General features: G+C 39.2%; 1 protein-coding gene across 2 annotated transcripts in view; it reads left to right on the forward strand.

Annotated features, from left to right (window-relative positions):
* The first annotated feature begins 1,016 nt into the window (after nucleotides 1-1,016).
* EFNA5 (ephrin A5) overlaps nucleotides 1,017-26,331 on the forward strand; it is a 280,352-nt gene continuing 255,037 nt past the window's right edge. For both annotated transcript variants that reach the window (XM_044264414.1, XM_044264425.1), the window contains exon 1: nucleotides 1,017-1,563. In XM_044264414.1, coding sequence (XP_044120349.1) covers nucleotides 1,439-1,563 — 125 coding nt within the window. In that variant the 5' untranslated portion in view covers nucleotides 1,017-1,438. The remainder of the gene's footprint in view (nucleotides 1,564-26,331) is intronic.

The following is a 26,331-nucleotide window of genomic DNA, read 5'->3' on the forward strand; positions in this document are numbered from 1 at the left end:
TGTTGCTGCTGTGCCCAAGGAGGGAAAGAGGAGCAGCTGCAGGAGGATCAGGAAGGTTTTCTGATGTAGTCATCCGGGAGGTGCCACTCTCTCCTGCGCTCTCTCGCTCGCTCTCCTCCTCCTTCTTTTTCTCCCCCCTCTCTTTTCCCGTTTCAAACTGATTGATGCATCTCTACAAGTTGCCGGGCTTGGGGCCGGACCCGTTGGAGTCGCAGGGACACTTCTGAGCGCGCACCCAAGGCTCTTGGCACCGCGTCTGGGGGGCTCAGTGTTGCTCCCGAAAGGCGATCGGAGACTGACATCAGCCCGTCCAGGAGTTGGAGGGATTCATTTAAAAGTGATTGTTTTCCCTCTCGCTCTCCAGCCCAGCAGTTGGGTTGGCGTCGTCCTGCAGGTTTGGGCATCCCAGCTCCGCCTCGCTGGCTGGTTCGTAACCTCTGCTCTTCATTCACTTTGGTGCACCCACACCCGGCCAAGAAAAGCACGCGCGAGAAATCCCCGAGGCTCCGACAGCGCCCGGGTGTCGTCTCCCGCCGCCGCAGTCCGACTCCGCCGGGGGACCTGCCGGAAGACACGAAGAGCCAAACTTTTCTTTGAGGTTCGCAAGGCAAGACCGCTCCTCGCCCGCTGAGCTGCCGCTTAAGCAGTTCCAGGACGCCGGCGGGGCTGGGTTTGTGGCCCCGGATCCCCACCCTTCTCGGCACACCGCCCCGAACTCGCAGCACCTACGACTCCTCCGAGATTTCCAGGGGTCTCCCGGTTAAGGCACGGAGGAGACGCGGGAAGGGGGTCCTCACACTCCGGGGCCACAGGCGCGAAGCCCTCCATCCACACGGAGACCTCCTCCTGCAGTTTCTCACCGGCCGCTAAAGTAACTTGGAGCGAAGCGGGGCGCACTGCGAGGGCCCTGGGCGGCGGCGGAGCCGTGCGCAGCCCGCGGCGCCGACGCTGAGCCGGGCCCGGCGGGCCAGTGTATGTCTCCCCGCGGCCGCGGCGCGCAACTCCCGGTGACTGTGCAGCGTGCGCCGCCGCCTGCCCCGACCCGCGGTGCCGCCGCCCGGCCCGGTGCGCACCTCCTTCTCCCGGGGTGACCGGCCTGCCGCCGCCGTTCGAGACACAGCTTGGCACCCATTCCCCCGCCCTCGCCGCCGCCGCCACCACACACGCATGCTTCTCTCCATCTTGTGATTCCTTTTTTCCTTCTGAACCCTCCAGTGGGGGTGCGAGTTTGTCTTGCCCCCCCCCCACCGTCTCCTCTTCTCGTTCTCCTTCCCCTCCCCAGCTTGGTGTGCGCCTCTTTCTTTTCTCGCCACTCTTCATTCTTATTTATTCATATTTATTTGGCTCCTGCTCTCTTTCTCCCCTTCCCTCCCTCCCTCCGGATCCCTGCTCTTTCCCGGGAGCGGCTTGTCGGGGGCTCCGCCGCTGGCCAGGCGTGATGTTGCACGTGGAGATGTTGACGCTGGTGTTTCTGGTGCTTTGGATGTGTGTGTTCAGCCAGGACCCAGGCTCCAAGGCCGTCGCCGACCGCTACGCCGTCTACTGGAACAGCAGCAACCCCAGGTAAGGCAATAGGGGGAGCGGAGAGCCGGGGATACTCGGGCCTCGGCACCCTGCGGAAGGAGCGGCAGTGGTGGCGGAGACCAGCGCGCACCAGCCGCCGGCGGCGCGCACCCTCGGAGCCTGCGTCGTGAGGGCGCTGATGGCTTTCGAGGCGCCCACGGGAAGCGCTCCTGTCGCGCCTCTCTTTGTTAAGCTGCCTCAGAGAGGCCGGGAGTCCCCGGGGCAGCCCAGATCCGCTGCCTCTGCGGAGCGCGGGGAGACTCGGAAAAGGCGGGAGCTGGGGGGTCGAGACTTATCTGCTTCCTCACCCGGGCAAGCCGGCCAGCATCTCGATCCCAGCGTAGCGCTTGGGCACTGGGAGTCCCGGGTGCGCGCCACCAAGAGTTCCCGCCTGGAGCGTGGGTGCGCAGGGACTGCAGGGAGAACGTGCCAAACATCCCAAAAGTTTTCTTTTTCTTTTTTTAAATTTTCTTCCCTTTTCTCGGTGCGTTCAGAGTGCACGGGCTGGGGGAAGCGAGGGGGGCTGGGAAGCGGAAGCGTTAGGCTCTTATTTTCCTTTTTAACTGCGAGGCAATCATCCGGCCCCTGGCCCAGTCTCGGCCCGGCGCGCCTGGCAGGGGAGAGGATTCTCCCACCTCCTTGCCCCCGGTGGGCTCAAGGTGCCAGAAAGTTTGATCTAATGCCGGGTTACGTCATGTGTGCGGAGCGAGCTGCTGGAGTTGGCCTAGCGGGAGGTGGGAGCCCTTAGTCCACGGCCTGGTGGTGTGAAGCCGGAGGAACACGCGCAATTACCTGGAACAGTTTTGTGGGCGTCCCCGAAGCCCGCCGGGTACGCGGAAGGCTAGAGATGGGCGCCTGGGGCCGCCCTAGCGCTCCTGCTGGACTCTGGCCACCCGCAGACGTCCCTTGCTCAGGGATTCTGGAAGTGGGGAGGAGTGAGGGTTGTCCAGCTTGTCTGCGGAACCCCTCCGGATCCAGAGCAGCTCCGAGCCCTACTTTCTCCCCCGCCTGTGGGCAGCGGTCGGCCCCGCTGGGCCCATAATGCTCTGCCACTCTGGGACCTCCGCCAGCTTCCAGGTGCTAGCTGGTTTCGGTGCCTGCCTAAGAGGGAAACAGCATCGTTTATACCTAAAATCCCAGGTTTTTCTTTGGGCTGGAGTGGAAGTTGGGAGGAGAGAGGCGGGAGGCCGAGGGCATAGTGGGTGGCTGCGCGTCCAGGGTATATGGGAGAGAGGGGGCTGGCGGGCGCCTCCAGTTCTTCCTACCTCCGGGTGGCCGTGTCCACCGGCCTCCCTCCTTCCCCCCTGAATTCAAGCTCGGGAGGGATTCCCCTCTTGAAGTAATGCCAGCTTAGATGAAGATGGGCAGATTTCCCCACAAGCGGTCGACCGGTTGAGAGAGGAAAGTCTTCCTGCCTCTCCATCCCCAACCCTGCTCTGCTAGTCCAGGACAGATAGTTACACTCAGGTAGCCCAAATCTTAAATTGCACCGCCTGGCAAAACTGGAGACATCCCTGAACGTTTGGTTTAAAAAAAAAAAAAAATTGTCTTCTGAAGGTGGGTGGTGGGATGGGAAGCTATTTCTTTGACATGCCACTTACCACTATTAGGAAAAGAAAGAGAAGCCATCCCGCTAGAGGAGATGCCTTTTATTAAAGCTGACAAGACAAATAGAGCAAGCTTTCCAGTTGTGATGGTGTTAAAAGCAAGGCTCATTATGTTGGTTGGTTTTATTCCCCCCCGGGCTTTATTAAACAGCATATACGAAATAAAGAATTCCTGTTTCTAAAGTTTAGCGCCCTATTAAATAAAACAACAGTGAAACTGGTTAGTTGAATGTGGGGCATTTTGTGCTTAGTCGTCTTTTCCTTCCCACTCCAAACTTAACAGTGTGATCTTTTCCTCATAGTTTTAATTTACTTGGATACTTGGGTGTTCCAGTCATCCTAGGTTAAAACAGAAAGAGTCAGCAACACCCCACTCCCCCCTCCTTCTTAACCTGTCAAGCTAGTCTGAGTTAGTTTGAGGACATGTTATCTTAGGTTATCTCTGTTTTATGCTTTTGATACTGTTGTTTGGATTGAGATTAGCACATTGATTTTTGTCACAGGTCATGTTTTTTAATAGATTTGCCCTGCCTGTAGAAAACTCTGCTCAGGGTGCCATGGTGGCTTTGAACCTGCCCAGACAAAGTTAATCTGTAGAATTTTAAAATACCAAGGGTATCCTCAAGTCTGTATTCTAATTTGAGGCTTGTGGAAATACCTTTTTATTTGATCATTATCATTTTGATTATGTTTAGAAGAAAGGATAATGTACCCCTCTCCCAAGAGATTCAGTTCTAACTTTAGTATTCTTAGGGGTTTGTGGGTGCATTTATCTTCATATGTTGTCGCAGTAAAACTTACTTTAAGAAATAGCTGTAGAAGTAGGGGACTGGTAGGTAGATTTATCTCTGAAATGTTGAAGAAGATTTTTTGGGGGGGATGTATTAAGAAAACCCAGCTTGTATGTAATTTAAAAGCAGCCAATGCAAAATAACTAGTTTAGAAATAAACAAAGTTTATCTCAAAAGATAATGAAGAAACATTTTAGAGAATTTTCAAGTTTTATAAATTCAGTGTTTTACATTTTATTTTTAATAATAATATCATTTTGTAAAGTAAGCTAACCATGCCTTCTGATTTTATATAAATCCTATTTTTTTTAGGACTTGCTAAACTAATAAGATAAGAAGACTTAATCTTTTGGAAAAAACTTAAAAACTTGCATTGCAACTTAAACAGATCAAATTTTTTTTTCTTAGATAAAGTCACTTAAGCTCCTAATAAGGGATTTTCTGTGTCAAAATGAAGTAAATATGTTTTAGTTTATACTAATGGAGTTGAATTTGAAATTGTTTAAATATAATTAGAATTAAGTATTATATCTTGATCCCACGGTTTAAAGACCTTATATTGTAACTTGTGTAGTCCTAAGAGTTTATTGTTTTCATTACTGACTCTACCATTAGCATCCATAGATCTAGATTAACAGAGGAAAAAATATTAAATTTATTTGCTATCAGATAGAATCTGTCGTTCTAGGTATTTGCTTCTAGAAAGTGGATGTTCAATTTTCAAATGCTGAGAACTTTTTAGTTGCTAGTATTTATTGGGTGGCGGGCCAAAAAAACAATTTTATGTTTTGAATTGGCACAAATTTCTGAAATAGGAACCGAGAAATATCAATCTGAATAGAAGTATATGATAACATTTGCCTAAATGCATCTTCCATATTTTAAAAATTTGGAAAATTGTCTGGATTTCACTTAAATATAGTAATAGAGTGATCCTTTCAAGGTTAGGCTGAATTCTGAACCAGCATGTTACTAAGTAACTTCGAGTAATGAATATCTAAGTCAAAGAGAATATAGTTATTTGTCTTTAATTTCTTAAAGAATGTAAAAAGCTTTTGAATAACTTTTAAAGAGACTTTCTGTAATAAAACTTTATTTACATTCTCCCATAGCAGCTACACTTATAAAGATAGAGATGACTCAATATAAGAATATGCCTCATAATCTAAAGCGTGCTATAAATGGTTTAATGCTTCCAAAGAGAATATTCTTTTAAATATTGTGTATATATTGAAAAGTTCTTGGTTCCTTTTGACCAGCTGCCAAAATGATGATAGGGATAATTAGACATGTTTCCTACTAGTTGGCATTAACGGGTGGAATAGTAAAATAATACGAAGGCAAATACCACCAGCATACTTTAAGAGTATTGGTTCTCACTTAATGCTTTGCTTCTGTTAGGTTCTGAGTATCACCAATTTAAAGTGTTATGTTCTGTTGAGAAAAAAAAATGTCTCTATAATTCACCCAGAGTATATACTAAATTTTAACATAATCATATGTTTTCTTTGGACTTTTAAAACTCTTGTAGGGACTTGTAAATTAAACATTTCATGTTAGAGTAGCAGGTAATTGACACCATTTAGTTTTGTTAACATGTAATCTTGGAGATGTGAAAGTGATATGACTTCTAGGTCAGTACTCCCAAACCTTTGTGGCTTACAGATCATGTGTATGTGGCTAAGTAGAGAGAGGTAATAACTTTTTTTTTGCCTTGATCACAATTCCTTGGGTATTTTTTCCTTTCAAAATAAACTTGTTTTATTTTTTAAAATCAGAGTCATCAATGTTTTATTATGCATTTACTGGTATTCTAGCTCTGTGCCTTTCCCACTGACTAATAAAGGAAATCGGTTTGATTTAAATCTAAGAATTTTTTTTGAGGAAGGATGGAAAGTTAAACCTGGTTTGGAATTAATTTTATCACCAAACTTGTGCGTGTATAAATTTATCTTTGAAATTTTAAATGTTTTAAGTAATATCTTATATGTTAGAAACTTGAAAGTTCCTCAAATAAAAAACATTATTTAGAATTTTTTTTAACTTTATCAACTCTGAGCCTCAGTGTAATGCATTAGATATAATTAGGTAATTTTATTATTTTGATCTTTATGTCAGAATTTATGTAGACATCCGGATAAAAATAAAGCAGTATGCCAGAGATTTATATCTCCTGTTTTTACCCTAATACATTTGCTGGAGACCTGAAGTGAATCCTTCCCACTCCCTCCCCCACCCCCCCACTTCCTTTTTTTTACTTTACAAATTGCTATAAGGGAAAAACACTTCTTGCTTTGGGCCACTTTTCCCTAAAAGTTTGAAAAGAAAAATGAATTACTGAGATGTTTGTGCCATCCATTTTATGCATTATATGTTCATAATAAGTTCTCAGAAATAGTCAACTGTCTTTTTTTTTTTTTTTTTTTTTTTAGGTGATTAGAACATCAGTGCTATTTGAGGTACACTTGGCTATACAGTCTAATTTGGCATTTCCAGCATGAGACCAAGGTCAATAAACTCCCTGTGATTAAAAGAATCAGAGAGAGCCTTCAGTTGTTCATGGCTCCCTGTTAGTTGGTTTTAGTGGCATTAACTAAACCATAGGTTCACTGAAGGAATATCTTGTTGCCATGTGTGTTCTGGCTGATAATCAATAGCACGAGAGGCTTCCACCTTTGAAGGCTGAGGATCAGGTTTGGAAGGAACACTTAGTTATTTGAGGGCAAATTAACCTCGTGAATTTCTTGCCATTTAATCTTGCAAGATGCCTTCTGAGCAAGGCATTACATTGCATTCTGTCCACTGGCCTGATTTCCTGTTGGGTAGGGACAGATAAAGATGAGCGCCTTCTCTTCTCCCCTGTTGCTATGAACCAAGCAAGCTACCAGCTTCATGCTGGGCCAAGAAAATGAATGAATACAATTAGTCCTTCAGGAGTCCTGGCCTTCCGCAAGCTTGGTAGAAGAATATGCTAAAAGAATGTACCTTTGAGGAAGAGAATACATTAAAATACAAAGTGGAACAAGACCTTAGTTAAAATGTTGAGAACAGAATTTTACATGTGGGCAGCATTTATCTATTGTTTAGTGGGTTTTCCCTCACTATAAATCATTTGCTTTAATAGTTTTTTTAAAAAGATGCCACTCAACCCTTTTCATTTTTTTATTTGTTTTGAATAACTTCCAGGAGCAATGAGGATTTTAAAAGTTACATTTTATTTTTTGTAAGGAACCAGTCTATGTTGCTGGTTCCATATTCTCAATGTTCTTTTTAGAAATAGTATACAAAGTGTTAAAATAGCAGATCTGATTAGAATCTTCATGTTGGAAAGGAAGCCTGTGTGTCCCTAAGTACTGTGTGGAAGGCCCTGGCCACTTACCCAGGATATTCAGACATGATCAGTCTTCCGAACTGAGAAAAAATTGGCTTTTGATCATTTGTGATGGATAACACCTTCATATTCAGGTATAAAAACCTCAAAGAGGAGTATAAGAAATGAGGTATTAATATTCACTTTTAGTGATTTGTCTTATGCTGGTGGTCTTAGACAGCTAAACATCAATAAATTACTGTCTCTTTTAAGGGCCTGATTTATATTATTAGATTTATATTTTCATTTGCTTCTGAACCTATATCCTGACCTGTTTTGTAGAAAAGTTTCTTGTGATTAATTTGAAATTCCAGTGTTTCTGAATGGGATATTCCTCATAACCAGGAGGTCTATTTCCTCTTAAATTTGTCTGCGTTTAGGTCTTTAAACTTAAGTCAGTTGTAAACAAGAGGGCACAAAAACAATAGAACTGCTTAGTTTAAAATTCAAAAGAAGTAAGGTGGGTTTTTTGGTACTATAACTATTACACATAGTTTGATTATAAATGGAAATATTTTCCTGTATCTTAGTATTCTTGATAATCTCTACTCCTTGTCCCACTTGGAAAGATTTATTATAAACTACTGAAATCTGTTCACTGTTTTGGAATGTGAAATGGGTGTGGATATAAACTCTTGGTTTTGAGGCTTTTGAGTATAGTTTTCAAACAGCCATAGATTTCAATAAAAACATTACTTTAAAATAGTGAAAACTCCTACATAAGTTAGCTAGTTGCTGAGAGATAGTGGTGTACCACAGTCACAGGTTACCTGAGCTTTCATTCAGGTAGAATTCTATCATTTTCAATAAGGAGAAATAAACCTTTGTCATCTTTAGAAACATCCTTCATACAATTGACAGTTGACAGGTTGAAGAAAATGTTACTGTCAGGTCTTATTTTCCAGTCAAGTGAGAAATAAAAATAGTTTTGAGTGATTTTTAAGAAAACCTATTTAAAAATTATTTCAAAATGTAGGGGAATGCTTTTAATATTTATAATGTATGTCATAGAATTAATCTGCCATTTGCTTCAGGGAAGGTCAGCAAAGTGCAATTCAAGGAGAGACTCTGACAGTTAAGTTCCTAGGCTGTTTACTTCAAAAAAAGTCCAATACAGTTGTTGTGTTTGTAATGGGATATCACTGGATATTTTATGATGGCTTTCTTTAAGAGATACAGAGAACATTAGTAGTATTCCTGTTATTACTTGCAAGTGACCTGTTTTCCATGAGTGATGATCATGATTCGGCTATGACATGGGAATTTTGGTCATGTGATATCTGTAGGTTGACGTATTGGACAATTATATTATTGGCACACAAAGATTAGACCTTTTTAAAAAAATTGATAATTTTAAATAACTGCACAGTGTAATGTATAGTTTTCCGTGTGGAAATGTGTGAAGACGTGCTTGGAGATTGGGGGGGACGATGACTAAGTTTTTCTCCCCAATTTAGAAAAGCTAGGTTTTTGGCTTTCTGTTAAATCAGCGTTTTTTGTGGTTTTTTTTTTTTTTTTTTGGAAGCAGCCATCTTGTTTTAAGACCGATTTTATTTCTTTCATGAAAATGGTCCGGAAATGAATATGGATGATAGGAAGGACTGAACCACTTTATAATAATTTTGGCAGGGCTCTATATTTAAAGCTCTCTCAAATTATTTGTGAGTTCATTAAAATGCTATCTTCTTGTATTTGGTGGAAAAAAAAGGATGTTTTAATTAATAATAATATATTTTAAACTTGGACATATTTTAATGTTAAATGTTGGGCTATACCATGTTTACATACGTATTTTTCTTTTGTAGCTTATAATACGTTGTTAATTTCAAAGTAGTATGTTAATAGCTCCTATGGTCACCCCCCTTTACACACACCAAATCATGATTTCCTTTTTTTGATTGTTCTAAGCAGCCCTTTTTAGGTCAACCAATATTTTTTCCCCCCAAATCGCTCAGCGGTACCTCTCTAGTAAGAGGTGATGATAAAAGTATAGGTATCTTTAAAAATGAAACATTTGGGGTGCCTTCAGAAACATTATGTGAAATCAGAGCCTTTTTGTCCCTGAAATCTAGGCTTTCGTTCTCTCATTACTAAACCGTTCTTGTGGGTTCTTATAGGAAATAGAGAAAATTATACTGGCAATGAATTCATATTTGTTATTAAAAATTATGAGAATATATCAACTGAATCTGCTGTATTTTCCACCACGTTTTGTATTTTTGGATCCATTTGGAAGAACATGTGGCCTAGTAAAGTTTACCAAAAATTTATACTAAACTTCTTGCTACTGCATCTGTTTGATGATGCCTGGGAACATTATTCCCATGAACTGCAGTAAAAACAGAACTTCCTTAAGATTAATTTCAAAGTAACCTGACTCAGTCAGCCTGATTAAACTGGGCACAGATTGAAAACTACTTATGTCACAGATTGCTTCCGTTCATTAGAAGTAGGATTTTGGGTGATTGCTGATGCAATACAAAGGTGATAAATAAAATGCATGTTTTAAGAAATGGCATACATCTCCTAGAGTCCTTATTGAAATCCAGGTATGAGTTGATAGTTTTTGTACTGCAGAGCTTCCCTCTGATATCCATCATCCATCCATTTTTTTTGTTTTTTTGACTGGCTGATGGAGAGGACTGGAGTAACTGAGTGTCCAAAGTGACCTTTTTGTTTTAAACGGACTAACAAATACTTTTGCTTTTTCTTGTTGCTTCTAAGCTGTCAGAGGGTCCATTCTGAGTCTTATTAGTGACTTATTTATGTATGTAGAGGCCATAGCTAACAACTAGCTCTTGCTTCATATTGTGAAAATGCATTTTAGGAAAGTATTTTGTCATACTAAAATGCACTTTTATGGCTTGGATAAAATCAAGGCATGGCCTCTTTTGGCTGGATAATTATAGTGCAAATTGTGATCTGGATTTTGATGGTGGTAGACATGATACTTGATGTTGCGTGTTCCACAGACACCTGCGGGACATATGACTTTGTCACATTTACCGAAATTTAATAATGTAGGGGAGGGGCTTAACCTCTTGGTTAGGTGTTTTATTGTACTTAATTTTATGGAAACAAATGGGAATGGAAAGAAAAGGAAGACTAATTCTAAATATGGGGAAGTGATCCTTCGTGTTTAACAATTAGGTTAAACAAAGTGGGAGCAAATGAGCCTCGTTCCCCTTCTATTGTTTCAGGGCAAGAAAATACAGACAGATGTCGGAATGTGGAAGCTGTGACCTCTGACCCACACAGCATGGCCGCTGCCAAGGCACACAAGTGTCCTGAGCCACCATAGTAGCAAGATGCTTTTTTGAAGTGACTGACACTTTGAGATGGAGAACCTGAAACTGATTCTGTAGCTGTTTGCAGGTCTCTGAAGTATCAGTCTTTTTAGCTTCACTTTTAAGTTCCTCACCTTACCTTTTATGAAAAATGTTTCTTTGTTTGGCTCAGACAGAGCTTTTGTGACTTCTGGATGGGTTCTGTATTCCTGTAGCCACTATCAATCTTTGCCTCCCAGTAAATTCATTCGTCGGGTTGGGATAATGGAGGAGGCTCAGATGTATAGCTCTGCTGCACCAAAGCATTTGTCGGCTTTATTTAACTAATATATATATTTTAAAGACAGATGAAAGCACTGGTTTTATTAAAGGCCTTTTCTTTTAGTTTCCGTCCTGCAATCTTGCCAATAACCCTTGGGTTCAGACAGACCATTAATGTTTTAGATACTGTGGCATTCAGTGTTTTTTTTCATATATTTGTTTACTGTTACTGCTTCAATAAACTTTTATGCCTATTTCGGTAGTTTTCTGGTAGGGGCTCCATTTATTAAAATTTAGTGACCCAGCACTAAGAGGGGTACAGTTCAAATCGTGGGGCTTCTGACAGGGTTTTGTGTCAAACTAGAGAAAATAATAGGGAAATGAAAGCTGCCAAAATGTGTCTCCCAATTACTAATTAATCAGGCGAGAAAGGACCTCAGTGACAGATCTGGTGTCCGCCATGACAGCAACTCGGGGGGATGCTTTATTTTAAATACTGTATAAAACAAATTAAAGTAAGCCTCTGGGAGTGGAGCACCCAGATATTTGATTTCACAAGTGCTAATTTAATTCCGTGAAAAGCAAAGCAAAAAGTAAAATTTGAAACTGAATCTTTGTACTCTTCACTGATAGTATCAAAACAAAGCTAAAGAGTATTTCCCTTATGAATAAACAATGCCTTTATTCTTATTAATATTTTAGCACAGATACAGTAGTATTCTTGGTTTTAGTATTGATAGAGCATTTTAAACCTACTTTATTGTCAGTAGAGACTCAGGGAAAAATTCAAAATTTTCCCATCATGTGCTTGTCATCAGTATTTTGAGAATTACTGTAACTGAAGAACAAACCTTTTTTCCTTCCCTGCAAATATATGTTTTTGCTGTCCCAGAGGTTTCCTTCTCTTCTGGCAATATTCCCACTATGGTTGCTGGACCCATAATTAAATGCCTCTTATTATTGTATTTTTTCCATAGCATTTACAACATAAAAAGAGAAGGGTCTTATATGGAACTATAGCTGTCAGGGGAACAATGAAAACTAATTACACACTCAGCTATCACCATTGTCAACTATACTCTTGGGAAAACAAAAACATGGCAGTGTGTGTGTTGGGAGGGGGATGTATAAATATATAGGATATTCCATATGAATATATATGTATGGGGTCAGACGTATCAGATGACTTCACTTGAAACTCTGGGTTCCTGGAAACAAAACAAAAAAGCATAAAAAACCATCTGATTCAGTTACTTAATAAGAAACAAAGAGATTCTTGACTGAGGAGGGAGTCCTTACTTTAGTGTCTCTCCCTTTATTATATGGACTGAGAGAACCAGCAGTCATTTTGACTCTGAGTATCTCGTTGTTTTGAATTTTACTTTGGAATGGGCCTGTTATGGATACCTCTGTAGATGCCGTTAATGTGTCTGATTATTTCTTAACACTTCCCTCTTTTACAAATTGTTACTTCCTAATTCCAGATTTTTGTGTTGATATCTGGTGATTTGAGAACTAATTACCTAGTTTGTTTATGATGTAGATCTCTCTATCACAGTCTTTCCTTTTGGATGGCTTTGGCCATTTCACTGTTTCTGGGCCTATGTGATTGGGAGGTGGATTTGAGAAAGAAAAGAAAACTAAAAAATGACATCTCTGAAACTTAGAGCAGCTTTGGTATGAGATTTGGTAAGAAAAGACTTTGAGGCTATTGAATAACATGAGGTTTTGGAATCAATTTTGGATTTCAATCATCCGTGCCATCCCTGTTCTCTGGTACTATGTGGAATTAGGACTTGGCCCTATATAATGTTTTCCATTACTTTCTTGATTCCTTGGGTGAATTCTCTGTAGTATACTTAAAACCAAAGCCAAATGGGTGAATTTAGAAATTATATATTGATTTTAACTTACTTTTCCAAAGTTTTCACATTAAAGTACTATGATAGCCAATATCTAAGTATAGTAATATATTCCTGTATTGAATATCTAAAAAAGTTACAATTGATAAAATATCAACTGAGTGATATGTACAAGCACTGGTAGGCACACAGCAGCTTCAGAGACAAAGACAGCATCTGTACCCTGAGAGAACTTGCAGTTTTGTGCAATTACAACAGTTTTATACACAGAATAGATAGTGCTATAAGAAATGTTCACATATGGATTTATTCAGCAAATATTTATTGAGTGTCCACTGTGGGCCAGGTATTGTTCTTGTACTAGAGATACCCCAGTAAACAGTGTAAACAGCATTCCTGCATGAAGCATTCGGTTAGCAATTTCTAGATCACTGCTTCTCACAGTCTAATTGCATGCAGATCCTCTGGAGGTCTTGCTGAAATACAGATTTTAATTCAGTGGATCTGGGGCAGGGCCCTGCGAGTGCGCATCTCGAACAAGCTCCAGGTGATATGAGGCAATTGGCCTGTGCACCACAGTTTGGGCAGCAAGTTTCCAGATAAGTCAGTGGAGAGAGAGATTACTTCAGGCTCCTCACCTAGGATTCTTGGTTATATTTGCCCTGAACTTCCTATATATAGGAAGTTACTATATAGAACTTACTTTACAGTTCTTTAGTTTCCAAAATGGCTTAGTATTTGCACAAGGGAAAGTGATTTGTCCTAAGACCTAGTAGTCTTCATTTTTAGCCACTTCCCCCAACTCTCAGATAAAATAGCTTTTCCTAAGGAGGTTTATGCGTCATTAAAAATCCGCCATGAACCAAAGTAATAGGTTAGGGATTTTGTTGTAAGTTTTACTTAGACAACTTCTACTGGGGTGAAAATATTGCTTTGGTCCAAAAAGTTTTAGGAGAGTCCTGTCATAAATGTCTCAGGATATTTATCTGCAAACCCTCCCCAGATGTATTTTATGTGGCAATGCCAGAATTACACCTTAGAAACAGATTTTTAACACTTTCTCTTTGAAATTGGAATGCTTAAATGAACCCAAAATGTTCATTTTACATATAGCAGAGAAGATGACTAATAGTGTGTCTGCTCCCACAGGCTGAGTTGGTTGTGAGTGGCTCTTACAGGAGCCTACGCTTCCAATAGAGTTATAAAAAACTTTCATTCCTGCTTTAAAATTCTCTGATTCTAGTGTCCTTTGTGGGAAATCTTTGTTCCTCCACAGTCCAGGTAATATAAAGTCTGTAAATACGCTTCCACTTTTTTTCACAGTCTATATATCACTTGATTTGCAGAACAAATATCATGGGATGCTTGTATTAAGAAGTAAAGGATGGAACTAGTTAAATTCAGATTACTCTTCCTCCTTACCCTTTCTGTTCTTCACTCTGTGTGTATAAATACAATATTCCTAATCTCCTAAGTGAACTCGAAAGTCTTTGAAAGCATCACTGAGTTGACTTACTTAACCAAAATTACCTTTCTGGAATGATTATAAAAAGAAAGATGGAGCTGTTTGTACTATAAATCAGCTATATTTTAATAAAAACAAAAAAAAAAAGGGAAAGGATGGTGAGCCTTCTTAAATCAAGTATCCTTTTGTTTTTATAACAGTTTTTACCAACTTTTTTATAATTATCAAACAGAAGCAAATCTTTTCATTTTAAAATTCTTGATAAAATGGATTTAATTAAAACACTGGGTAGCATTTTATAAGAACTATGATTCTTATTAAGAATAGTAAATAAAGGTTTACTCTTTGCAGTTTTTTTTTTTGTAGGTTTATTCTTATGCTCCCCATGGTGTATTATTATAGGTAAGCATTCTGAGATAATGACTTTGAGATGGCATCTGCTTAGTTTCTAGTTTTATGCTTCTCACCAATACAGGAATTTGAGACTCTTCTGTGACTATGTGTGAACTTATGTGGTTCCTAAAAGCGAAGTATAGTATGTGTTTAGAAGATTATTACATTTAGAGACAGGATATCGTCATTGATTAAAATGTAAAGTCGTTTGCATATCTCTAAAGAATGTTTTTTTCCAAATGAGTGGATACACCTAAGATTTGTGCTCCTCCCCGTGCTCAGGTGAAGTAGAAGATGCTGACTAGTTCTAATTATTATGCGTTGACCTTCATTTAAGAAAAAAGGGGGAAATAAATACATTAAATAGTTTTTATTTAACTCAAAGTTATTAACAGCGATTTGTCATCAGATTAATAGGTCGTAATCAAGTCCTTAGGAACACTGATACGTGAACATTTATAGACTGTTCTGGCTGCGTAAAATAAAACCTTTTTTTCTTTTGAGTTTTTATAATAGCGGCTGTTGTGAGTACAGCTTTAAATGGGTTTGGGTGGTGGTGTATAGGCAAGAGCTCAGAGTGAGATATTTAAACACCTACCATCAGAATAGATTTTTTTTTTTTTAGTTGTCTTTGTAAACATTTTATTGGTTGTACTTCAGATCTGGTTAAATTTCAGCTCTAGTTGGTTGCTCAGAATGCCATTCATAGTGATGAAGCTAAGCCTTGGTTCCCTCACCCTAGTAATAAATAAATGGGCATAATAAAGATAATGTCTCCCTCAGATTTGTAAAAATTCAAAGGAAAGTACATCTGTGACGGGCCTTTGAAAATGGAGTTATGAAAGGTAGAGATTGAAGAGGTCAGCTCACTTTGTCCTGGTTCATTTTTAAAATTCTGTGCATTCTTGTATGCTGCATAGAAAACACAAATAAAAACTTGATTTCAGCGCGTCGTGGAAGAATTGACCGTTTTAAAGATAGGTTGAGTTGTATTTTATGTTTTAGGCTTTATCTTCTGATTTCTACAAGGGTAATAATATGCAAATAATGACACGCGAGAGGCAAGTCTACCAGGCCCATTTTACCCCAGAAAGGAATTTTGGATCTCCTTTGTTAACGTTGGTCAAGTTTATTTTTAGTGCCCCTTCGTCTCCTCTCTGTTCCATGTTGCTTCTTCTTGAGTTTTAAAACCCTAATATTCTGCTTTGGACTTCACAGGTATAATGAGATATCTCCATCTCAAAGGAGAAATTAATGAATACCGACACCCTCTTGGAGAATGCTTGTATTTCCAATGAGGAGCTTGTTGAAACAAATCAATTCCTGTCTGGGGCTGTTCCTTACAGGCAGCCCGGCTGTCCCTGGGATCCTTGGATTCTTCTGAATCCTGCTGCCAGAAGAACAGGGTTTAGCCTCTTGACGCCTCTGTGCTTAAAAAACTCCTGTTATCGACTGCTTTTAAACTTAGTACATATTAATTATACACGCATTGATGTTAGGAACATAAATAGATCATAACAGCATCTAGCTGAGAAAGGAAACAGAATTTGTCAAGGAACACATATTTTAATGCATTGAAACCTGAGTAACCCATTACTGTCAAAGGGCCACTTTTCTGTAGAATTGTCTGGTGGTTATTCAAAACAGGTTTTACTTCATATGTTTATAGTTATTTAGGAGAATAGCAAATGTGCCTGTTACTTGTTTTAAAATTGCAATCATATACTTACACGATTATTTTGTAATGTTGTTTTACTCCTGAAGGTATAAACCTCACTTATGCCTAAACAACAAAATAATAATTTATAAGGAAAATTATCAATGATCCTATGTGCTGTACCCAGAAATTTAGTGACAGCTAAGGGCAGCACTTGGCAAGTAGAAATAAAAGTGAGGATATTGAATAAGAAATTACTTGAAAGAACATTGATAACTGTGCACACTGATTTTCCTTTAAAGATCAGTGTTCTGATATTTAAAATTGCTGTGCTCACTAGAATGCTAGACTGACCTTTGTTACTCTCAGATCATTTTATAGAAAAGCGGATTTCTTTTGTCCTCCCTACATTGGACGTTAAGATTTATCAAGGGAATGAGCTTGCTGTGTGTTTATTTCAAGTGTAAAACTTTGTAATTTTGTGTTACTTGGATTCAGTGTCTGATAAATGATTAATGGTTACAATCCCTCTCTTGTTCCAGGCTTCCTTTCTTGGCAAAAGGGTACTCAAGAAGTTTAAATTTTGATGACTTACTTATTGACACTTCGTATTATTGAAAAACTAATTCCTTATAGTCTTATATCCTGGTTCAAAAATATCAGCCGGAGACTTTCTCTCAGCTAGGCTGACTCAGTCTAGTCTTTCCACGAGAGCATGCTGATTGATCACATTTGAGTGTATAGCAATCCAGTAATTCCTTAAGATGTTGAAATGATTGAACTGAGCTGCATTTTAATTATTTAGTTTTTTATTAATACAGTATGTAATGTAGCAAAGATTAGAGCTGAACTTATTCCAGTGCATTTGATGAGTTTAGACAAACATAATTGAACAAGCCAATCCTAGTATACCTAACCTTTTACCTCATATTTTTTTGGAGGAGGGATGATTTGAATTCTCTTTATTCTTTTTGTGAAATGCCAAATCATGTCAGTGTATTTTACATGCTTAGACTATAGATGATGGTGATGACTTGTTTATTTGAATGAAATAATGAGCATTATGATTGGTTAGAGCAGGCAACTATGAATTTCTTTCCTCTGGTATCTAACTGGAATTTAGTGATTTTATATGGCCTTAATCATTTTAGTAAAATGTCCCTACTCTCACTTTAGGTTACTTTTATTACAATTGAATTTTTTTTTTTTAAATTAAGTTGACTAGGCAAATATAAAGCTGTTTACAGTTAAATAATTCTTTTTTTAATTAATGAGTGTCTCTACATTTATCTCAACAAAAGGCAGTGTAAATCCACGGGCAAACTCCATTGTGATATAGTATCACAGACAAATAGCCACTCCTCCTACCCATCTCCCACCTCCATTCTGTAGTTAGCCACTCTCACTCTTGGGGAGACTGACTTTTTTTTTTTTTTTTTTTTTTCAGTTACTGTTTTCAAAGCCAAGAACCAGCATTCCCAATATTGCCCAGATAGCAGACACATGTACTTATTCTATGTAAATATCATATGGTATATACCAATGCATACTCGTAGTTCACTGTGTTTGAGAACCACAACGTCATTTTAGGACACACTTGGATTGGTAGTATACAGAAGCTCTCGTCTGGCAGTCAGTCAAGGAATATGGACTAACCGGCGCGGGTCCTTGCACAACTACTCCAGGCAGGGTAGGCAAATATTGGCAAGCTTTGGGTGGTTGATAGGATCAGACTCCTGCTCACAAGATATACAGGGGTCACATTAAGTGGATTTGCACTTCAGCCAGATACGGAGTTTTAAGACCGCGGTAATCAGTGTTGGAAGACGATTGGTTTTTCTTGTTATAAATTGCTAATTAGTATTGAAAGTTTAACCTGTTTTGTGGAACAGCCTCCCTTATTTTCTCTGAGAAAGTGGTTTGGACAGTAATCAATTTACTCTGTCTCTACCCACGGCACTACCCCTTTCCCCCCGTGTTAAAGTAAAATCTAGAAACCTCCGGGGACCCCCCACTGTTGAGTTCTGCTTGGAAGGAGCTTTAAAACGGTGGCTCCAAACTGAAGTAAATATTGACTGGGTCTGGGGCTGAGGCCTGCTCAAAGCCTCCCATTGTTCCTCCTTAGTCAGCACCCCAGAGCCAGGCTCAAGTGCGCATGTGTTAGGAGGAGAAGAAAGGCTGCAGAGGGAAATTAAACGGGCCCACAGCTGAACTCGTAAATGCTCGCCCTATGGAGGAAAGGGAAGCCGACTACAAAGCCAGCAGGAGCTTATGCTGGGTTACAGAGAATCTGAGAGACTGAAGTGCAGAAACACTCTCTGCCTTGTCTGTTTCGGAGAAGTTTAAAGTACGTGGAGCTCTTTGTCTTGGTGGGTCCATCATCCCAGCTCTGAGTGAAACCCTCCTGCCAGTGATGCTGTCTTCTCAAGGGCAAATGAAATGTCACATTCTGGTGGACTTGGAAGAAAGATGAGGGGGTAAACCTGGATTCCAGAAGAATCCTTTCCCCTCCCTGATACCTGTTCTGAGGCTTCTGTCAGCCTTTCCTCCTTCAGCTGTCATGTCAGATTACACACTCTCTTGGGTCTCCTAAGTGCTTCAGCATCCCCGGGGTATCAGATGGGTGAGGGAGAACCATATGCCATCTGAAATGAAAGTTCTGAAGTTCCGAAGAGGGGATGTTCTTATGACGTGAAAATTTTTTACTTTTTTTTTGAAAAAGGAAAATTAAATCATTTAAATATGGAACAGATTCCCTTGTTTAACGTGGAGTACTTTGAGTAAAAGCTGCCTGTATTTTTACCATTCAATTCAAGAACCCAAACAAACAGCTGGCTGACTTATGTTTTAGTGAAAACCACCCCAGTACATTTACTAACTGGATAAGTAAACATCCTTAAAAAGAAATCCTCATGTGTCCTGACTGCAAAGTGATTTTTAATAAATATACAGTAAAACCAGCAGTGTATTTGAATTGTTACTCATTTTGACTGATACTGCAAGCACCCCTTCGTCCTAAATGCCTGGTCTTCTGTGATAGTTGATGTGAACATGTCAGTGCTAAAGACCACATGCGGGCAAATGCCAAGACAATTAGAAAAATTCATTAGTTGTCAAGGCAGTGATCAAAATGTTCTGCTTCGCTCAGGCTACTAATAATGAACAACAAAACAAATAACGTCACAATAAAGCAGGGAATGCTGTGGACCCAGAGAAAGCTCATCTGTTCAGGGGTAAAAGGAACTACTTCCTAAAAAAATAATTTAGTCTTTGCATGGTGGTTTTGATTTTAATAGAGATGGGGAGAAGCGATAGAAGAATATTACAGAGATTCGTAGCAACTGGGATTGAAGACCTGCTGGTTATAACCATGGGCATGGATTTGGGGAAGACCCTGAAAGTTGTTTATTCAGAGGGAAGGGGATCTGGTGAAAGTGTCTGAGGCAGAAAGGTGGGTTAACCATGTTGCTGTGCGTCACTGTGAGGCTGTGTTTCTAATATCAAGGGGTAGAGTTGTTCCGATGAATTGTTCTTTATAGTGGATGAGTTAACAGGGTTCTCAGATGTATCGTAATTGTTCTGCCCTGTTGTGTATCTTAGTCATGGTTTAATTGCTTTGTAAATAGTACTGAATACTGGAAAAGCTTATGTTCTTCAAATTAGGCTTGTTTTATAAGTGGTTAGATGGTAAGGTGGTAAAAACCAGGACAGTTTTAATATTTCCAGACAGAACTTGGGGGTGCTCTACTGAATTTGAATTATTTCACTGATTTATGGACTGAGCAGTTGTTTTCAAACTTCATTTTTAACCAAAAAAAAAAAGGGTCATGAAAATCATTAGCAGAAACCCATTATGTAAAACCAAAAAAAAAAAAAAAGGAGAAACCACCCAACAAGCATCAGGTTATATTTAGGGATGTTCAGGATTTGGGGCTCTGCCCACCTGTCTTCCCAAGCTTCTGAGAGCCTGTGAGGACCCTGAAATGGTTCTTTGAATGAGATTTTCCACATCCCCTAAGCAGCACTTTAGTGGCTGTTCAGAGGTGAGTAGGAGGGATTCACTTTTGCTTTTATCAGCCACAGAAGCCCTTGTGTGCCCTTCTAGAAAAGGAAGCCTTCCTGAATAACTTCCATTTATTGAGCATCTATTATATGCCATTACAGACTTCCCATTCATTATCATTTATTCAATCCTGACAGCAGCATTTATTAGGGAGGTATTATAATGACCGTTGTTTTACAGATGAGAAAACTGAGTTTTATATGCTGTGAACTTGGCCAGTCAGTGGCCTCTGACCACTTAGGCAGGCTGTGTGGAGTGACATGCTTTTTCTGACAGAACTCAGCAAAATGTTAAAAGGTGATGTTGGGGCAGAATTTCCAAGGAAGCGCAGTGGAGGAAAATGATGGAGGACTGACTGTATGTATGCCGATCTGAAAAGAGGGTTAAAAATGCACACTTCTATTCCTCCTTGTTGAGCGTTTAATGACCTGAGAGGTCGCAAACCACAACTTTGCACTCACCAGTACCAGTTGCCAGTAATCGGTACAACTAGAGGTTAAACGTTTTGTGGACTGGGTTTTTGGAACTAATGGTGAGGCCTCCTGTATATACTGTGTGTGTTGTATGGTAAGAATAATCAGACTGCGAGGCGGTTCACACACCAGCTGGCCCTCCTCCTCAGCATTCAGGTATGCTTGATTTCTGATGGCTGGCCAAGGGAGATAGCTATTTTTGAAGAATTTCACAAGAAATTCTGAATATTCCTTGAATAAAACTTCAGAGTTTAACAATCATATGGTCAGGAAATTTTCGCTTATATTTAATCTAAATTTCTACTCTTTCAGTCAGTTTTGGTTTGCATAGTAACAATGTAGGTTTACTTGAAAAATTTAAATGAAGCTTTGCCTACTTCCGCAGTAAACACATCTTCAGCAAGAAGTGTTTTTTTAAGCAGTATATGAATGCTTGAATTGACTCTGTGTTCTTTTGTGTTCCAAATCCCCCCCAACCCCCCAAATCTCCTTTCCCTTCCTGTTGCTTCCTTCCATCACAGGAGTTTTTGCCCTGTAGTTTAACAGCCAGTAAATTATTCCTGATTAGTTTCAAAGACAAAAGTCTCCTGATGGGATGTGGGTGGATCAGATTCCCACCTAATCTCCAGAAGAACAACATGCAGGGGAAAAAAAGAGTTTGGGCACCTTATCCATTATGGACATCTGCTTTGTTAGACTAACCAGGGTCTCTTTGAGTTGAAACCTGTGCCTGGACATGTTAGATGATCCATCCCTCATGCACCACCCTTTGGGCCTCTGTGGTGCAAGCTGTCACCCCTTCTTCCACCTTAGTTGTTCGTATGAATAATGTTGGTATGTGGAAAATAGTGTAGTTTGTGTATGCTTTCTGCAGGTTTGTGTGTGTTCTGTTGCCCTTGCTTCATCACAGGATTCTTGGGGTCAAGGATTAGATGTACCTGCAGAAACCCTATACACAAGAGCTGGCCCCTGATGGTTAAGAGTCTGAGGTGGGTTCTGGGTATGTTCTCAGCTTCTCCACTTGCTACATGCCTTTCGAGTTCCCGAGGAATTTTCTTAACCTTTCCCTGCTTCATCTTCCTCCTCTGTAAGTGAGACTAATAATGCACTTATCTGATAGACTTATTGTGATGTTTAAATGAGGTTTTAAATTAGGATGGTGCCTGGCACACAGAGTATGTGATTAGTAAAATGTTAACTAGTAATGTTTTTGAATGAATTTCTATATTTTTTCATTATCTTTTTATGTACCAAAGAATTTTACAATGATACAGAAGTACATCAGGCAGAGCGCATTGACTGATTTGGAGTTGGGGTGACCTGGGTTCAAGTGCCAACTCTTTAATCCCCAGTTTCCACTTGTATAAAAATACAGAGGATGTATAATTTGTGGGGATTCAGTGAGGAGGTAAACATATGTAAAATGCCTGGTTCATAATATTCCCTCAGTGAAATCTAGGTGTTATTATCATTATTATTGGTGTTCTGATTAATTAATTTGAAGGATTAGTCATTTGCATATTAACCTATAACACATACTGTCTGCCCATAGGTTTCCTTAATTCATTTCATTTTCTTGCCTGTCTATTGCCAAATGCTTTGGTAACCTAAGCGAACTCATATCTTAATTGTGTGAAAATTCTCCTTTCTGATTTTGGCAGTTTGACTGATGAAGTGGTATCTTAAACAAAAAGCAAAAACAAAACCCACCAAGGCCTGGTGTCAGGTGGTGTGGATGTCACTTTTTCTTTTCTACCAACTAGATGTTTGACCTTAAGCAAATCACCAAATACTCTGGGACTCTGGTTTTCATCTTTATAACAAGGTGATAGAATTAGTTGATCTCTTAGGCTAGAGCATCTGATTCCGAAGATCTGAGATGTGTCAAGGCTTTGACACCACTTAACTATTTGACCTTGGGCAAGTTACTTAACCTTGGTCAAACTGAGTTTCCTCATCTGTGAAACGAGAGGATTGTTGTCCTTTAGGAGGTAATTTTCAGCTTCTCATGAATGTATTTTGGTCTCCAGATTCCGTAGTTAAAACATGTGATTTATTCCCCATCCTGTCCCCATTTTTTATCACCACACTGGAACTAATACATATGTATCTACACAGATTATTTTGCTTTTTTACCTTCAAACATGATTTTAAAAGCATTTTTTAAAAATACATTTTTAAAATATTTTTTTTCTGTGTTATTTCTAAACATTATTTTAAGGACTTATCTGGAAAACCACACTGAAGTTACAGTAGATCAGTAAGAGAAATAATGTAGGACATGTATCCAATTATCCAAACTAGACAGCCACTCTCATCCAAGTGGATGAGTCCAATCCTAAAATTTAACACAGAGAGATCTGACTGAAATGTATCTGATTAAATTCCCAATTTAGTTTGGTTCTAAAAGTTCAGAAGAGTTTAAAAAAAAAAAAAAAGCTGTTTCATAAGAAGAGAAAGAACATAGTAACATAGTATAAAAGTTTTTTTTTGTTTTTTGTTTTTTTACTTCGCAGCTGTAAGATTTACCATAGTGGATATACTTAAACTTTTTGGTTTTCATTTGTTTTTCCTTTGTCTTTGGGAGAAGATAGGAAGCAGAATAGGGAAGACTTTAGAAAATTGGGTAAACGTATAGTTATTCGAACTCCGCATACAATTATACAATATAAACCTCTATCATAAGTTATATAAATACTACTCCACTGTCACAGTCCTGTTTTTTTGATAATGCTCATCTAATGTTGCTTATTTATTTTTTAAAAGATTTTATTTATTCATTTGAGAGAGAGAATGAATGCTCATGAGCATGGTCGGGGGAGGGGCAGAGGGAGAAGGAGAAGCAGACTCCCTGTTCAGCAGGGATCCCTATGGGGGGCTTGATCCCAGGACCCTGACAGACACTTCATGTACTGAGTCACCCAGGTGCCCCTTTATATTTATTTTATATATGATTATTAAAATTAATATCATCATGATACACTCTGTAATATGAAGTGAACATTTCAAAAATTACTTTAATCATCATCGTAAACCTAAATGGACAAGACACGCTGAATCTTTAAAATGAGTTTTAAGATGCCAGTTCACTACACAAGCAAGAATGATTCAGCCAGAAAATCAATTAAATTTTTAAGTAAGTTATTAAATGCATTTGCATCAAGACGATGGTAAATGTAGAGATAGGTAAATAAATAGTAATAAATAATTATGACCTAACTCACCTGTTCTGTGCCCTCCTTGCATTGGACAGACCTGCTTACAGAGAAAAAAATTGTCTCATTTATTTGGAAACGCCTGACCCACTTCAGGGTCTATTTTCTCAGCAGTTTCTAGTCAAATTATTCTTAATCAGTTTCATGGGTAGATTGGACTGGATTCACCCCATTTCCTGTGGCACTGTGGGTTTCCAGTGGACTCATCACAATCACAGAGCACAAAGATGTGTCCTCTTAGAGGTGAGGTCTTTTTCTCATCCAAGTAGATTGATCTGTGAGCAGCTGCCATTACTGACAGTGGGATGTGTGTTTGCCAGTGTGTTTCTGCATCTAGTAATTTGTTGGACATGAACTTAATGTTTTTCACTTCCTTGTTCACGAATAAGAGCAATCTGACTAAAGTTAAGAATCTAAGTTTAACTCTTACAGAATCTGGTTTTTTTAATCAGCCTATACTATTGAAGTCTCTGATTTTCAGTGATCAGAATGAGTATTAAAAATAGATTTATTTTGCTAATATTTATTCCTAGTTAATGATATAGTAAGGTTTATTGAAACACATTTCTTAAAATAAAATCTTACTGCAATAACTGCTAATTTTCGGACTGTGGTTTTAAACTATGTTTCTTCTCATGAATTTTGAGGAACTATTAATGCCTTATGGACAGTCATCCCTCTGACATAATTGTGAGATGAAGAAAGCATATTTGTAGTAGCTGTGTATTTACACTGAAAAGTTTGTCGGGTTCCTAAGTGTCCAGAATTGCCTAAGTTAGAAATGCATCAGTATTAGTTAATATGCAAAACAGATAATTTTATTTAACTACATACATAAACTGCATTTTATCATCTTAGTTATCTTAGTCTACTATATTATTTCTTTGTGTTTAACACATTGTTATCAGAATAATAACATAACAAAGATCCCATTTTGGGGGAAAAAAACAATTTCTATTATGAGTTTTTATTATGCGTATTATAACTATTATATATATATTTAACTTAAACATGCTTATTAGCTGCCTACAGTTGCTGGTAATAATATTCAAAAGTCCCCATTTCAGTAGAATTTATATAATAAAATAAAGATGTTTGGAGGAACTTGGAGAACTGATCGGCAACATCTATACATATACTGCAAATCCTACGTGATGAAGCTTTTTCTCTGAGATTTTTTTTCACATTTTGGAATCAAGGAAATTCTATCTTAAGAACCATGTTCAGTAACAGTACCCACTGGCAGTAATGGTATTCCCCCTCCCCCCAAGAAATTACTTTATTTTTCAGAAGCAGTGGTTTTTCCTGTTCTCTCAACAGCTGCCTCTTTCAGCATGACATACACAACGTGAGTGAGTGTGTGTGACCCTTCCTGTCTGTGTTTTCAGGGAGACCTAGGAACTCAAGTAGATTTTGTGAAAGGAAGAATTAGCACCAGCATGTTTAGTGTCCTCTCCCTGTTACCCTGTGGTAATAACTCTGTCACCTCACTAATGGCTTTGGTGTCAACATCACACCCTGTTAATCTGAGTTTATTACAGTCAGCACACTGCTTCACGCACAGTAGGCACTTTGTAGAATTTTTAAAATATGAGAGATGATGCCAGTAAGCATGTAGTATCAGCTGAGATTTAGCTCATCTTTCCTTTCACAAAAAGAAGCTCGGTTTTGGTTAATTCATTCTTTTCTTGGTAATTGTAAGCCACGGCTAACCTATGATTCTTCACAGTAGAAGAAGTGTAAATAGATCCTCAGTCCTTGTTTTTCTCAGCTGATTATTTGGTCTCAGCCTCCTAGATATCTGAGGAGATGGATTGATGATGGCTAAGCAGCTGACAGGCTTTCGGCCGCAGAGCATGTGTGGTCAGATGAGTTTGGTTTTCTTAATGTACTGAATCCTCCACGTTTATGTAGAGAAAACATTAACAGCTAAATCGCTGTTTTGGTCAAAACGCAGGATGAACCTTTATGGTGCTTATTATATTTGTTTTAGTAGTTTTCAAATCAAGAATTACATCTCTAAAAGTGCCCAACACTTTGAGATATTTGGGGGTTATGCTGTAAAGACTTGATGACTAAGTGTGTGCAATGTCCACATCATCTGAGTAAAATAGAAAAACTTTCCCCCAGATCCTTTTGAAGTGAGATTCAGACAGAAATATTTATTTAGCCTGGTATTTTAGGGCAAATTTAATGATAGAACCAGACTGACTATAAAACTTGGTCCAGTGTACTGTGGGCGGGTTGGCTAAGATGGCGCAGAGTACACGGTCTCATGTATGCAGAGATTTGAGAGAAATTTGGTAGCATCATAAACATGTGAA

This window comes from Neovison vison, chromosome 1, assembly GCF_020171115.1.
Source record: "Neovison vison isolate M4711 chromosome 1, ASM_NN_V1, whole genome shotgun sequence".
Classification (NCBI taxonomy): Eukaryota; Metazoa; Chordata; class Mammalia; order Carnivora; family Mustelidae; genus Neogale; species Neogale vison.